Raw genomic sequence first — 14,148 nt, 5'->3', positions numbered from 1 at the left:
ACATCTCACCTGCAGACTCTGCACCTATACTACAACAACTTAATTAGAGAAAGTTTTAGCATACGCGGTGTCTTCATATATGTAATCTCATTTAATCTTCATGAACACCTTAGGACAAAGAAATGTGTAAGGGAATACAGTCTTTTTTTGTGTGTGTGTTTCAGAGAGGTAAGAGTGAATGCTCATTCAGGTTACGGGACGGTCAACAGATCTTTACAGAAATTCTCATTTAAATACCATAAGTGGGCTGGGGATGTAGCTCAGTGGTAGAGTGCTTGCCTAGCATGCATGAGGCCCTGGGTTCAATCCCCAGTACTCCCTCATAAATGCCATGTGAGGTGGGCAATCTTACCTGCGTTTAACATGAGTAAGCTATGCAAAGCAAGACTGACTAGTTTGCCCAAAGGCATGTGCTCGGCCAGGCAAGGATTTAAACTCAAGTCACAAGAGTATTGAATGGTGAGGCTAAAAACCAGAATCCAGGTCTTTTGTAAATCATCTTCCATGTTCTACCATATTGTTTATTTTCTCCATTCCATGAGGAACGTCCAGGTGAAAGTGGGTGGAAAGTCAAGGTGATCCTCAAAACACAACAAGAGTTTCAAAAGAACAACCTAAGTGGCAGGCAGGTAGGGGACAGGTTCCAATTCATCTTTTGTCCTAGCAGGTCTGAAGCAAAAGCTAGTTTAGTGAGAGTGATTCCTTTCTCACTTGCCTCTTGGAGTCTTTGTTCTAATAAATGATGGGCCAAGGGCTGGCTTCAATTTACTATAATCTAGTTGTTGCTTCTAACAATCAAAGGGTAGGAGAAACAGCATTGGACTTGAGAGTCCTGTGGACGCTTGGGTTAATCTTGGACCAAGGCTAGAGTCAAAGAAATCAGTTTTCTTCCCTGATGAGAAAAAAACAAAGCCAAGGAAGAATACTAGTTTTGTTAAGTGCTCGGGAATGGCTTTATGAGTAGACTGAAATAGACGAGGCTTTGGCCAACTCCCACAACTTCTTTGAGGCTCAGTTTTCCCCTTTGTTGTATGATGGAGTAAGTATAATTCACAAACCTGTTTTTTAGATATTAAATGAGCTAATGCACGGGCAACATCTGGCACAGGCAAGCACCCAGTAGCTGGTGGCTATCATTATTACAAGACTTGGAACAGAAACCCTGTCTTTGGACCACTGCCTTCCTTACCTCAGGGACAGTCTCCTGCTGGAGTTTGAGGACAGGCCATCTTCTTCTTGCCCCTGGCGGTTGGAACTTGACCAAGGAAACGTCCCGGGGCAAAGGGAGAGTAAGGGGTTAAGGAATGAGAAAGCCCAGAAAACTGGTAAAAGGGACAAGCCCCCGCCCCAGACCGCTGCCCGCGCCCAGCGCCCTACCAAGCTAGGCTAAGTAAGCCCCTCCCCTCCGCCACCGGGGCGGTCGCCGTGCGCTCCCTCCCTCCGCCTCTCGCTTACAAGATCTAATGAGCTCCCCTGGGAGGCTGAGCAGAGAGCCGGTCCCAGAGTAAGAAGGCAGCGCCGCGCGCGCAGCGCGGGACCGAAACCGGGCCTTGGCGGCGATCAAGAGTCGGACTGGGGCGCACCATCCACTCTGCGGACTGCCCGGGGTCCGCGGCGATGGCGGTGCAGGCGGCGCTCCTCAGCACGCACCCCTTCGTGCCCTTCGGCTTCGGAGGCTCCCCGGACGGGCTGGGGAGCACCTTCGGAGCCCTGGACAAGGGCTGCTGTTTCGAGGACGATGAGACCGGGGCGCCGGCTGGCGCGCTGCTGTCGGGAGCAGAGGGTGGGGACGTGCGCGAGGCCACCCGCGATCTACTCAGCTTTATCGACTCCGCGTCCAGCAACATCAAGCTGGCGCTGGACAAGCCGGGCAAGTCGAAGAGGAAGGTGAACCACCGCAAGTACCTGCAGAAGCAGATCAAACGCTGCAATGGCCTCATGGGCGCCGCGCCCCCGGGCCCACCCTCCCCCAGCGCAGCCGACGCGCCCGCTAAGCGGCCGCTTGCAGCCCCCAGCGCTTCGACCGTCGCGGCACCGGTCCACGGCAAGGCTGCCCCCCGGCGGGAGGCGTCGCAGGCCGCGGCGGCAGCCAGCCTACAAAGCCGAAGTCTGGCAGCACTTTTCGACTCGCTACGCCATGTCTCTGGGGGCTCCGAGCCAGTGGGGGGTGCGGTGGCAGTGCCAGTGGCCGGGCTCAGCGGAGCGAGCTCTGGGGGCGCAGGAGGGGAAGCGTCCGGCCCCGCCGGGAGTACAGCGGTCCCGGGCGCAAGGAAGGTCCCACTGCGGGCCCGAAATCTGCCCCCGTCCTTCTTCACTGAGCCGTCCCGGGCGGGCGGCGGTGGCGGGTGCGACCCGTCGGGGCCGGGCGTGAGTTTGGGCGACCTGGAGAAAGGGGCGGAGGCCGTGGAGTTCTTCGAGTTGCTGGGGTCCGACTACGGCGCCGGCACCGAGGCGGGCGTCTTGCTCGCTACGGAGCCTCTCGACGTGTTCCCCACCGGAGCCGCTGTCCTGCGCGGACCCTTGGAGCTGGAGCCTGGCCTCTTTGAGCCACCGCCGGCGATGGTGGGGAACCTACTGTACCCCGAGCCCTGGAGCTCTCCGAGCTGTGCCCCGACCAAGAAGTCGCCCCTGCCTGCCACCCGCAGCGGCTTGACCTTGAACGAGTCCTTGCGCCCCCTGTACCCCGCCGCCGCGGACTCTTCCGGCGGGGAGGACGGGACCGGCCATTTGGCCTCTTTCGCCCCCTTCTTCCCGGACTGCGCCCTACCGCCGCCGCCGCATCAGGTGTCCTATGATTATAGCGCAGGTTACAGCCGCACGGCTTACTCCAGCCTTTGGAGACCGGATGGGGTTTGGGAAGGGGCTCCCGGGGAGGAGGGGGCGCACCGGGACTGACTGAGGCATCCTTCCCTCCCATTAGAGACTGCTGTGGGGAGCGCCCTCCTCAGGGTCTCTCCAAAGCCTGGAGAACGGTGGCAAAACGCACGTGGAGACAAAACGGGATTTAAAAAAATTCAATTAATAAAGAAAACTTAAGAAAAAAGAGATGAAGAGGAGTTGGGAATTGTTTTAATCATAGTCTCGTATGTGAGTGTGTGTGTGTGTGTGTGTGTGTCCTTGTCTTTAAGCTGTCTCAAAGTTCTTACTGGACCAGACAAACCAACCAAACAAACAACAAACAAAAAACAAAACAAACCAAGACATGGTTTGGGGAATAACGGATGGGGTGGGGTTGGCAGAAGGGGCAAAAGGTGGCCTCTGTAGAACTTGACCCTTCTCCAACTTTTCATCAAAGGTTAGTGTATTTAGTGTAATTTCTCCTTTTAAATGTTGCTGGGTCCCTTCCATTGAGTGCATTATGAATTAGAAATTATATTGAAAAGAATGGAGCAGAGCTATGTTGTTACTGATTTGAGTATTTTCGTAGAGGGCAAATTTCCGTGAGGTCTCTCAGCCCTTGCTATGTGGGAGTCATGCTGAGGCCCGGCGGTGGTCTGCCGCTGGCCTCCAGATTGCCGTGCTTGGGTGTGGTTCTCTTGTCTCTTGTCTGTTGCTCTTCCTCTCAAAATTTCCCCCTGCTTCCTTTCTTCTTCATCTTTCTGCTCTTATCTGTGCTTTTTCTTATTTTCCTTCTATTTTGCTGGCCTTTCATTGCGCACCATGCTCTCGTATTTCTTTTCCGTTTCCTTTTCTCACCAGTATCTGAGGTAGGAAACAAAATTGGCAAGCCTCTGGTTCCTTTCTCTTCTTTCCCTTTTTTATTTTCCAACCATTTTGGGGAGGGGAGACAAGACAAGTGTAAAGTCTTTGCACTGAAGTTTCCTTATCTGAGAAGATGGGGATGACAACATTCCTCCACTCCTCACTTCTTCATAGCTTGATGGGTAGCTCAGAAATAAAATATACACAATGCCTGAGGTTGCTGCAGTACTCGATTGGTTGTGTGTGTGTGTGTGTGTGTGTGTGTGCACGTGCATGTATGTATGTGTGTGTATGTGTATATATATATGCATTTAAATGGTTTTTATAAACAGAGCAACTGAAATGTGATTCTCATGCTCTTTTGGGCCATCTATTTGCCCTGAGAGTGCACTTTCCCTAACAAGTTGTTTGCCTCCTTCTGCTGCTCCATCACCCCACCCTCCTCCTGGTTTGGGCCCCCTGTTCTTCCTCACTCTTCATACCCATACCCTCCCTCCCCATGCTAAGGAATGGCAAAGGGTGTGAAGTTTCCAAAGGAGTTGCTCTATTTCCTAAATAGCAGGTTTGATGAATGGAATCTGAAGGGCCCCTGGAGGGAAGAGTATGATCTGTTGTCATAGGAAGTTTTGGACAAAAAAAAAAAAAAAAAAAAAAAAAAAAAAAAGAGAGAGAAATATTTTCAGTTGCCTTGGATATGGCAGATAGGTGACACAGCACCATTAGGATGGTTGAGGGGTAGACAAGGAAAGATTGGTGGGAATTGAGTGGCCAGAGGGAAAAGAGGAGGTCCCTCAGTACAGATCTACAGGTGAAAATACAAAAAGAGACCAACATTCAGAGAATACAAGGGAGCTATTGTCTATTGGTTGATTATGTTGCAAAGGAAAGCTGCTTCTGTTCAAGGCAGCAAAGTAGATTGGAAGAATATCTAGATATGAGACAGTTGGAACTCCAGTGTTGCTTTGATAGATTTAAAAAATCTAGGTCAATATTTGTACACATCAGAAGTACTGTGATATTTTCAGAAAGGAATTTGTGAAAAAAGCAAATGGGTGTTGAGCAATAGTAGACACAACTGTAAATGCTGTTACTAAGTCACTTTCTTCTGAATATAACTTTTCTCAAGAAAGCAACAAAAGAACCATAGTGATCAGTCTTGGTAATGAGGAAAAGAACCTTTGAAACTCCAGAAACCTTTGTGTGTGAATTTCTTTCCAAGTGGTAAAAAGACATTAATTCCAATATGCTAACAGAATACTACTCAATACTCATATAATATATGCATATTATATTATGATGATTAGTACAAGCTAGGGTAAAATTTCACAGTAGGAGGACATGAATAACCCTGCGACTATTAGTATTGAAATGTTTCTTTCTTAATTTTTCTCATTTTTCTTACCTGGCTTAGGAAAACAAGGTCTCTCTCCCAGTATCTTGCTTGCTGTGCATTTCCTTAAAATAATACCCAGACTGAGTGTTTCTGCATGCCAGGCATTGAGCTGAGCTCCAACTCACTGACCCTATTATCAGTGCCATGAGGAAGGGGAAGGTATTATTATTCCCATTTGAAAATTGAGGTTCAAACTGTTTAAAAACCTCACTGACAGTGATAGTGGATCTAAGATTGAGCTCTACCTGTGTCCCAATTCCAATAGCTGCCTGTTTGCTAGGTTTTGCTGTGCTTTGTAAGTGGATCTGGGTTCCAGTCCCCTGCATTGTGATACTAGCAGAGTTTTTTAACCTCAGCACTATTGACATTTCAGTTACTGTAATTCTTCGCTGTGAGACTGTCTTGTGCATGATAGAATGTTTAACAGTATTCATAGCCTCTTCCTGTTATATGCCAGTAGCAGCTCCCTAGTTGTGATAAAAAAATATCCCCATTGCTACATGTCTCCTGGGAGGCAAAATTGCTACCAACTAAGAACCACTGTGTTGGACAAATACCTCTGAAGGATCTGTGGGGTACCTGGCACTTTCAGATACATTGTTTCATTTAATTCTTATAAAGGCCTGTGTTTAGGTGTTCTGATTACCCTAATTGCTATAGGTAAAAAAATAAGAAAGACTGAAGGGAAGGGCTAAATCAATTAACTTAGGTACATCTTATCTCTTAATTTACCAAACATGGACCAGTTACTTGCTAAATTGAAATATAGTTTTCCTACTGGCAAACTGGATAGCAATCTATCACAAAGGGTGATTGTATGGATTTGGCATGGGCTGTATATAAGTGCCCAGCAAGAGGGAAGTGACAATAATATGCGGTACCTACAAGTTAGCCAGGGCTTGGCATTATCTCAAGGTTCCAAACCATCTTGTTATCCAGAATGCTACAAATGTGTGCTAGGCCCTTATGGAGCCTCCAGATTTCTCCACCACCAACTCCTTCTCTTTTCTAGTCTGAACATATTTGTGTCTGACCATGCTAAGTGCTATAGTGCCCGTTAATAATATGCCTGCCAAAGGCTGAACACACTGTTGCTTCCTCTCCTATGTAATTTTCTACCTGTTAGAAAGTATTTCTGATATCTTCTTTAGCCACACAATTGCCCATAAAGAATTATTTTTAAGTGCAATGGCAGATATTTTTCAAGACCAGAAATAGATCATGGTATGCTTCTGATTGAATGACTTTGGACAGGCTGCAGATCCTAGTCTGGTTGGTAATAGTAGTCATACTCATGGGACACATATTTATGATTCCCTTATTAGCTGGAAATTCCTTGCCTGGAATGTGTTTTAGTGTCTTCCTACAACTTTTAAATGTTCCAAACCTTTGCCCATCTCTTTCTAAGTCTCCACCTTCCTCTTCCCCTCATTATCAGGTCCTGAGGAGATAGAGACCATCTGCTGTAACCTCCTATCCTTCTCTACATCGATCTGAGTTCCTCTTCACACCTGGCAAGAACTTCTCCTGCCCGTATGGCTCAGAATTCTTTCCCTTCTTCTCCATGAGGACAAGGTGTTGCTCCATCTATTATTCTTATTTCTCTTTATCTTTAGCTTCACTCTCTCTTCCCGTTTCCCCCTCTCATTATAGAGAAAAATCTTTAGCATGATTTTAACAAACAAGAACAATGGCAAATAGGAGAAAAAGAAAACTTTCTCAATTCTGTTTCCCTCTCTAGGTATTACTGTCTCCTCATTACAGCAAGTCTTTCAGAAAAAGAATATACAATTTTTGTCTTTACCTCACATTCTATTTAAACATTAACTATTCTGAATTCTAGGGTGACCAGTCATTCCAGTTTTCTGGAACTGCCCCAGTTTTAGCACTGAAAGTTGCACATACCAAGAAATAGCCAAGTTTCTACTAAACTCTACTCCTGTCTCACTATTTTTCAGGAATTGCTCTTGCAGGAGTCCCAACTGACAAGCACAGTAACTTGAAATTTCAGTTTTCTTGATCCCATGCTGCAGTTGAGCATTTGGGCTCCATTTTTTTTTTTAAAAAAAAACTCTTCCTTGGATTTGTGGACTTTATTTTCTTTCGGTTTTGTTCCTAACTTTCTGGCCAAGTCTTCTTTTTTTTTCTTGCTGAAACTTGTGGGGGTTTCTGCCACATCCAGAGTGGGTGAGAAAAGGGTTAACTGTAGGAGGATGATGTTGGCTATCAATCAATCAATTACCCATAAACTTATCTAATCGATAAACACACAGAGTAAATACTCTTTTTAAATGAGAAGTGGGGCGTGATGAATCCACCAAACCAGATCTGGCCTCTAATAACGTGGCGTAGCCCAATTCTCTTTTAAGGTCACACAGTTAAAGGGGTCCAGACCCGGAGGGGCTTCTTCTGTGATGAACAGGATGGGGTGGAGTTAGGGGAGCCATTTGCTTAGGGAAACTATCATAGAACCAGACTGGGAACCACTCCCACACAGAACCACATACTCCCCTGCGGTCTGGAACAGTAGCCAGTTCCTAGAAGTTAGGCTTCTGCATCCCATGGGTCAACCTTGTCTGATTTTGCTAGATAAGATGGCTCCCCATAGGAACACTTGTGTATTGGTGTGCCTGAGGGGTCCCTTCTGTCTGCTCTTAGCTCTTCACACTTTTCACATTTATTCTGAGTGGTGGTGGTTTTTCCTAAGGCTTCAGCTATTCTTAATGTGCTGATATTCTCCCAGTTCTATACCTGCAGCCTTGGCTTCTTTCTACCATCTTAGATCCTTTACCTACATTTTCCCTAGGTAGTGTCTCCTGGGTGGTTCCTAAACTATTCAAACTTCATGTCTAAAATGTAACATCCACACCCACACAGACTAACCACAGTCAAGGTAGCCTAGGTTTCTTGTAGCCTCTCCCATCCTGTCCAAGTGGTTACCAAGCCTTATTCCATACTACTTTCTAAGTCAGCATGTTTCAAACATTTTTATTCATGATTTTCAGAAGATATTCACTTGACATCATGTCCCAATATATTCATATCCACATTTATATAAATCTTTATTTGTATAAATATCCTCGTGTTTAAGAATTAAAATATTATTAGATTATCATCTATATTAATATTTAATTCTGTATTCAATAGATTTTTAAAAAACAAAGCCTAGGTTCTGCTAAGGAGCTATGTAATATACTGATTTTTTTTTCTTGACTATTGTCCATTAAGTTGATTTTATGGCTCGCTAACTGGTGGGGCGTGCAATTTGAAAGACACTTCTCTAACAGTTCTTGAGTGTCTCTGTCTCCCCCACTCCTCAGGCAGGGCCATTTCCTTAATTAGAGCCCTCACTACCTCTCACCTAACCTACTCCGATAATCTCCTAATGACCTCCTTGTCTCTGGACTCACAATCCTCTAAACCATTCTCTTAATTGCTTGCTGAGGTGATAGTTCTAAAAAGCAACCCTGAGGTTGTTGTTTCTTTGTTTCAAATTCTCCAGTGGCTCCTGTTATTCCTAGGGTAAAGTTTAAAGTCTTTTGTTATAGATGTGCTCCTGCCAGCATCCTACCTTCCACTCCTCTAAGAGTACTTATGTTTAATAATTTTAGTTGCAATGCTGATATCCACATACCTGCTTTGAATTTATTCCGGGCATGCATATGCCTAGAATTCATTCTCACATTTTCTCTGCTGCTAATTTTTACTAAACCTGTCTTTCTGAAAGCTTAACTGTCACCTTCTTTTTAAAGCTTCCTGGATCAAATAAATACCTCTGTTCTGAAATCTTCTATGATACTCTAATACCCTACGTTCATCTTATAGGCAGTTAATTACACAGTTATAATAGTTGTTATTCATCTGCCTCTTTTATTGGGAGCAAGAACTTGCCTGTGCATTCTGAACACTTTCTGGAATCTGGCAAGAGTAATGCATAATTTGTGATTTCTGAATGAATTGTATGAAGGTTTATAGTTAAAAAGGGGACTTTACACTCATTCTCTCATCTGAGTTTCACCCAAACTTGTCAAATGGCTATATAACCATATTATATCATTTGTTGAGTACCTGTTGTGCAAAAAGAACCCCTTTTCTATAGATACTTTACTTGTGGCGGGAATTATGTATATGGCAATAACAACCATGTTAATCTTATAGAACCAAAAGGCAAAGTTATTTTACCTGGGGCAGCACATTTAGTGGCAGGCAGAGATGATACTGGTGACATACTTCAGTCATTTGTGTTGACTGGAGAGTGTGACCAAAACTTTCCTCTGTGAGATCAGCAGCAAATAGAAGCCCTTTCTTTAATGAGTTTAAAGTTGAGTTAGACACTGAAGACACAGGTATACAATGTTTTGTTCACTGTCAATAAGGGAGTGAAGAACATATAAGAAAATAATGATAAAGATGTCACAAAGGACTAGAGCATTTAATTGATAAATGAATGGTAAAGGCAGTTCATTTCATTTTCAATAGATGATGTTCCTAGAAATATATTCCAAGTTAAAAGAAATTATATTCACTTTTTTCATGGGCTGCAATATCAAGTGAAATGAGGAAAGGAAGGAAAAGGGAAAGAGAGGGAAAAAGAATAAATAGGTGGCTAGATTCCTGGCAAAGGGAATCCATTTATTCTGAATTCCTTTTTATTACCTATAATAAGTGTTATGGGTTGAATTGTGTTCCCCCAAAAAGACTTGTTGAAGACTAAACCTCAGTACCTCAGAATTTGACCTTCACTGGAAATAGGGTCAGGTTAAGGGACCTAGGGAGAAAACAGCCCTGTGTCTGGAGCCATGCATCTGCAAACCAGGGAACACCAAGGATTGCTAACAAACACCAGATGCTAGGACAAAGGCAGGTAGGGGTCTTCTTCAGGGCATCAGAGAGAGCACAGCACTGCCAACACCTTAATTTCAGACTTCAAGCCTCCAGAACTATAAGGCAATAAATTTCTTTTGTGTTGAGCAACCTAGTTTTAGGTGTGTTGATACAGTAGGAAACTAAAAATACAGTCATTAATGAAGAAAACAGCAGTAAAAATGAATCCTATTTAGCACGCCACACAAAGTTCCTTGTGCTTAAAAAGACTTATGTAACCATACCATGTCTATTCTATTCTCATCTATTCTTATGCAACGCTAAGTGTGAAAGACATCTAAAAGTTGTCAGCATCAAAATGGAGTCATTTGAGTCAGCCCCACCAAAAAATAATAATAAAGCCCGGAGGTCATGAGGAAGGACTCTTAGCCATAATTGCTGATAGTAGCCATCACAAAAAGTCTGTCAGAACCACATGCTCACACAGAAGCCGCTGCAACCTTATACAAAAAGTGCTTTTACAAGGACATCTGCCCAGCAACTGTGTGTTCAACCTCAGATGGATGCTACTCTTGTTACGATGAGCTGCATCTGGCAGTTTGAAGCCAGTTACTTTTCAAGCACTCTGAGGCTATTGTTGAACCGTATTGCATGTAGCTCCACTCAGCTGTAAATGCTCAGCATCTGGTCAATAAAAACCTCTCAGGATAGTGCACGGGGCAAATGCTTCTCATCCAGAGGTGGGTCTAATAGTGATTTGGTGTTCATCTGTGGAGGGGAAGCTGACAGGTATCTGTGGCTTGAGATGGTGAAGACTTTCCCTGGACTCCCTTGATGTGTACTTGATCTGCTTGGCCTGCTTCTGCCCTGGCTTCCACTCAAGTTCAGCTAGGACAGATAGACATCCAACTCATTGTTATAAATAGCACTGTGTGATAGGTACTAGAATGAGGGCAGAAGTGAGGTGCAATGGGAACAAAGAGGAAGGCTTTAGTGAGCGGCTTCATTCCTCCTTCATTTCACACATTTTTATCAAGTCACTTCCTGTGGGCAGGCCATGCGTTGAATGCTGTAGTTATGATAGCGGGAAAGATGAGAAAGGAAATATTCAGGGTGTGTGAAGAAAGTGTCAAAGATTGGGTATGTGTGCCACAAAGAAGAGGGGGAAGGGCATAATAGGCATTTGCAGAAATTTGATATAGTTGAGGTTTAGCAAATGTGAGGCAGGAACCACTAGCTACAGGCACTGCTAATTCAACAGGATATTTCTGCCCTCTGAGCATGAATTTAGTTTCACTTACCATCATCTGCCCAGGTGACCACCCATTTTCAATCTGGCCGTTATTTAGTGCCACAGAGCTGATCCAGTGCTGGAGGACTTGCACTATGCAAATTCACAAGAGATTCCAATTTATAAACCACAAATAATCTTGCTAATATATAGTGAGAAATATAACATAAATCAGTTCATACCTGATCAGGAGAATCCCTATGATCTGCCTACACAGAAGACAGTGCAAATCAGAATAGGATGTGGTGAGCAGGGATTTGGAGCAGGAAATGTAGTAAAGCTTGTGTGAACAACTCTGCAAGTTGGGGACCCTCATGATTAGGTTTATTTTATATTCAATTAATTGCTCAAGAACTTCCTTTCCTTAATTTTTATAAAGCCTCAGTATCTCTCTTCTATATTCTTCCCCTCTCCCCAGAGTGTGTCAGAACCCTGGAAACTAATAAAGTCCAAAATACTTACATAGTCCAAAAAAGGGGACTCAGGCTGACTTTGACATTCGAGAGAGTCTAGAATTGGGTTGATAAGTAAACTACTGACATTGTCATGCAGCACAGATTGTATATTGTTTGAGCCTGCATAGCCAATTATACGGGTGGAAACTAAACTCCAGCCCATGCTTACTCTAGTTAACACCAGCTGTGTATCCAAGGAAGGGAGTGCCTTTGTATGTTTAGTTTTATTTGCTCAAAGACACTGTATAGCTAGCAATGGCCCTCAGCAGGGGGTCACCACTGAAAACTAGTCCTTCCTGGAAAAATAGATCTTCTAGTGCTGCAATCTCCAGTTTACTGCAGAGACCCCATGTGCTTTGTAGGACCCCATGTCCTTTGGGACTAGGCCTCTGTAGCACTGGATCAAGACTGGTTCTGGTGCTTGACACCTGTGGGACCCAGCACCATAATCCCTTTTTCTTCTTTTTTGTGATCTACTCCAGTTATCAGCTTTTCCTTTTAAACTCTTTCCCTGGCCTGTGGGGCTCCTTGCTCCTAAGGGATTAGTTTATTTTCTGTTTTGCCAACTTGAGTCTGGGTGGCAACTTTTCTTAGTAACTTTTGGTGGTGGCTGGCTTCACCCTGGCTTCCTTGGTAATGTGGTCTGAATGCTGAGGGGCATCTTTGGAGTGACTGGAGTTGACAGAGTGGAATGTTAATTCCTGTTTTCCCTTTTTTGGCTGAATGCCTCTGGCCAGATTACTAAACCAGAGCTTCAATTTCCTTTTCTGTCAACTGGCAATAATGATATCACACAGGGCTGTGGCTATATTAGGTGACATAGATAAAGCCCCCAGCACTAAATAAAGGCCCTTTAAATGGTAACTATTATTGGTGCCCAAAGAGGCTTCAGCAGAGAGCTGAAGAGCCTTGAACTTCCCTGTCCCTCCCCTCTGCATCCAGAGAGGAAGAGCTCTAGATTGTCACAGGGTTTTCTTCTCAGGATTTAAAGGGTCACTGCAAGCTCCGACACTGAAAACACCCCATTCCTCCACAATGACTTGGAATCCGTGACTAACTCGCTCCTTCAAATGAGCTGGTTCGAAAAGAAGTAATGGCGGAGTGAGCCTTTACCCCAGGAGACAAAACGAACCCCACACAAAAGGCCGCAGCAGACGGGCAGAAACGGTGCATCTTCCTAGCCTGCTCAGAGGGTCTGGGCCTTCTGCAGGGGAGCAGGCCTCCCTCCGAGGGCTGATGGTGGGTGGTCAGCTCTGTGCTCAGCATGTCCCAGGACCCCAGAGTTCTGGGTGCTCCGTACTGCTCAGAATCCCATCTCTTAATCAATTCTGCCCCTAACAACAGGATTTCAATGCATGGCAGGGGATAAAGTGGCCCAGAGAAACTCAGGACACATTTGAACAGTAGCCCAGAACTTGGACAGAATCTGAATCACATTGGCACAGGCCCGGGTCATGGGTTGCTGCCAGAACATTGTAAGAAAAGCCATTCTTGTCCACACAATGGCATGAGGAAACAGGAAGCACTGCAGCATGACTTCAATTATTATCCTGTGAGTCTGAGCAGAGCCACGATTCATCTTTGCTCCTGTGGGTTGCCACACACCAACTGTTGAGACCAGTGGACAACGGTGGAAAGCGAAGCAGCAGCAGCCTGCACCTGGGATGGTTGCTCAGCAGGGTCAGGGACCGAGATGCATGGGGCTTGGATTCTGCTTCTGTCCTTCCCTACTGCTGCCACTTGGTAAAGTTCCTGAACCTTTCTAAGCATCAGTTTTCTCATATGGAAAGTGGAAATAACAGTATTTACTGCTTTTTGGAATTGGTGTGAGGAGTAGAAATCATGTCTGTAACTGCTGCTGAGGGCCAGGCATAGAGCAGGCTCCCAGACACTGGGGATTGTTCTAATTTCTAAGATCTGGACGTAACCTATTCTGTTACTCACTAGCACTAGGTGGGTCAGTCACTTGGCATTTCTGAGCGTCAGTCTTCTAATCTACATATGGGGATACCTGAAGACTCCATGTGGTGGTTGTGGGGTGCCCTGAAATATACAGCCTCCACATGCAAGGCATAGCAAATGCCAGCAGGACCTGAAGATCACATCTTTGGGGACAATTCCCCTTTTAGCTGTCATTGATTTCATTTCAACTGGCATCTGAGGAAGAACCACGTGCTGTTGTCCAATTAACCATATCTGACTCTATGCTAATACTTTAAGTTGTTTTGATGCTTCTTCTGAGTGATGTTTCAAACACAGGAGAAACACAGAACCCTTAGGGCTGGATCTTGCCTTGGAGAGCAGAAAGGTTCTGAGTCCTGGCTGTGTCTACTGGGGTGAGGAGAGGGCTTGAGGGGCAGCCCCAGCCCCAGGACAGCCCCATGCAGCTGGGCCACAGGCAGAGCACTGTTTGAGCATCATGGCTCTTGCCAGATGCTTACTACAGAGGGGTGGGGGAGGGACAGCACATTCTCTTACCCTCC

At 45.2% G+C, this 14,148-nt stretch overlaps 1 protein-coding gene and 1 non-coding gene across 2 annotated transcripts; both read left to right on the top strand.

Annotated features, from left to right (window-relative positions):
- Window positions 1–249: 249 nt before the first annotated feature.
- Trnaa-agc (transfer RNA alanine (anticodon AGC)) lies at window positions 250–321 on the top strand. Its single transcript has one exon. It is a non-coding gene; the product is annotated as a tRNA-Ala (tRNA).
- A 1,149-nt stretch (window positions 322–1,470) lies between these two features.
- Fam181b (family with sequence similarity 181 member B) lies at window positions 1,471–3,031 on the top strand. The gene has a single exon (XM_047518225.1). The coding sequence runs from the start codon at window positions 1,618–1,620 to the stop codon at window positions 2,893–2,895; it is 1,278 nt and encodes a 425-aa protein (XP_047374181.1). The 5' UTR covers window positions 1,471–1,617; the 3' UTR covers window positions 2,896–3,031.
- Window positions 3,032–14,148: the final 11,117 nt, after the last annotated feature.

The sequence above is a fragment of the Sciurus carolinensis genome, chromosome 11 (genome assembly GCF_902686445.1).
Source record: "Sciurus carolinensis chromosome 11, mSciCar1.2, whole genome shotgun sequence".
Classification (NCBI taxonomy): Eukaryota; Metazoa; Chordata; class Mammalia; order Rodentia; family Sciuridae; genus Sciurus; species Sciurus carolinensis.
The sequence above is the reverse complement of the archived record's forward strand: the minus strand, read 5'-3'. Positions and strand labels throughout refer to the sequence as shown.

Excerpts from the sequence above, each read along its gene's own strand:
- Fam181b (XM_047518225.1), top strand. The coding sequence starts at position 1,618 with ATGGCGGTGCAGGCGGCGCTCCTCAGCACGCACCCCTTCGTGCCCTTC.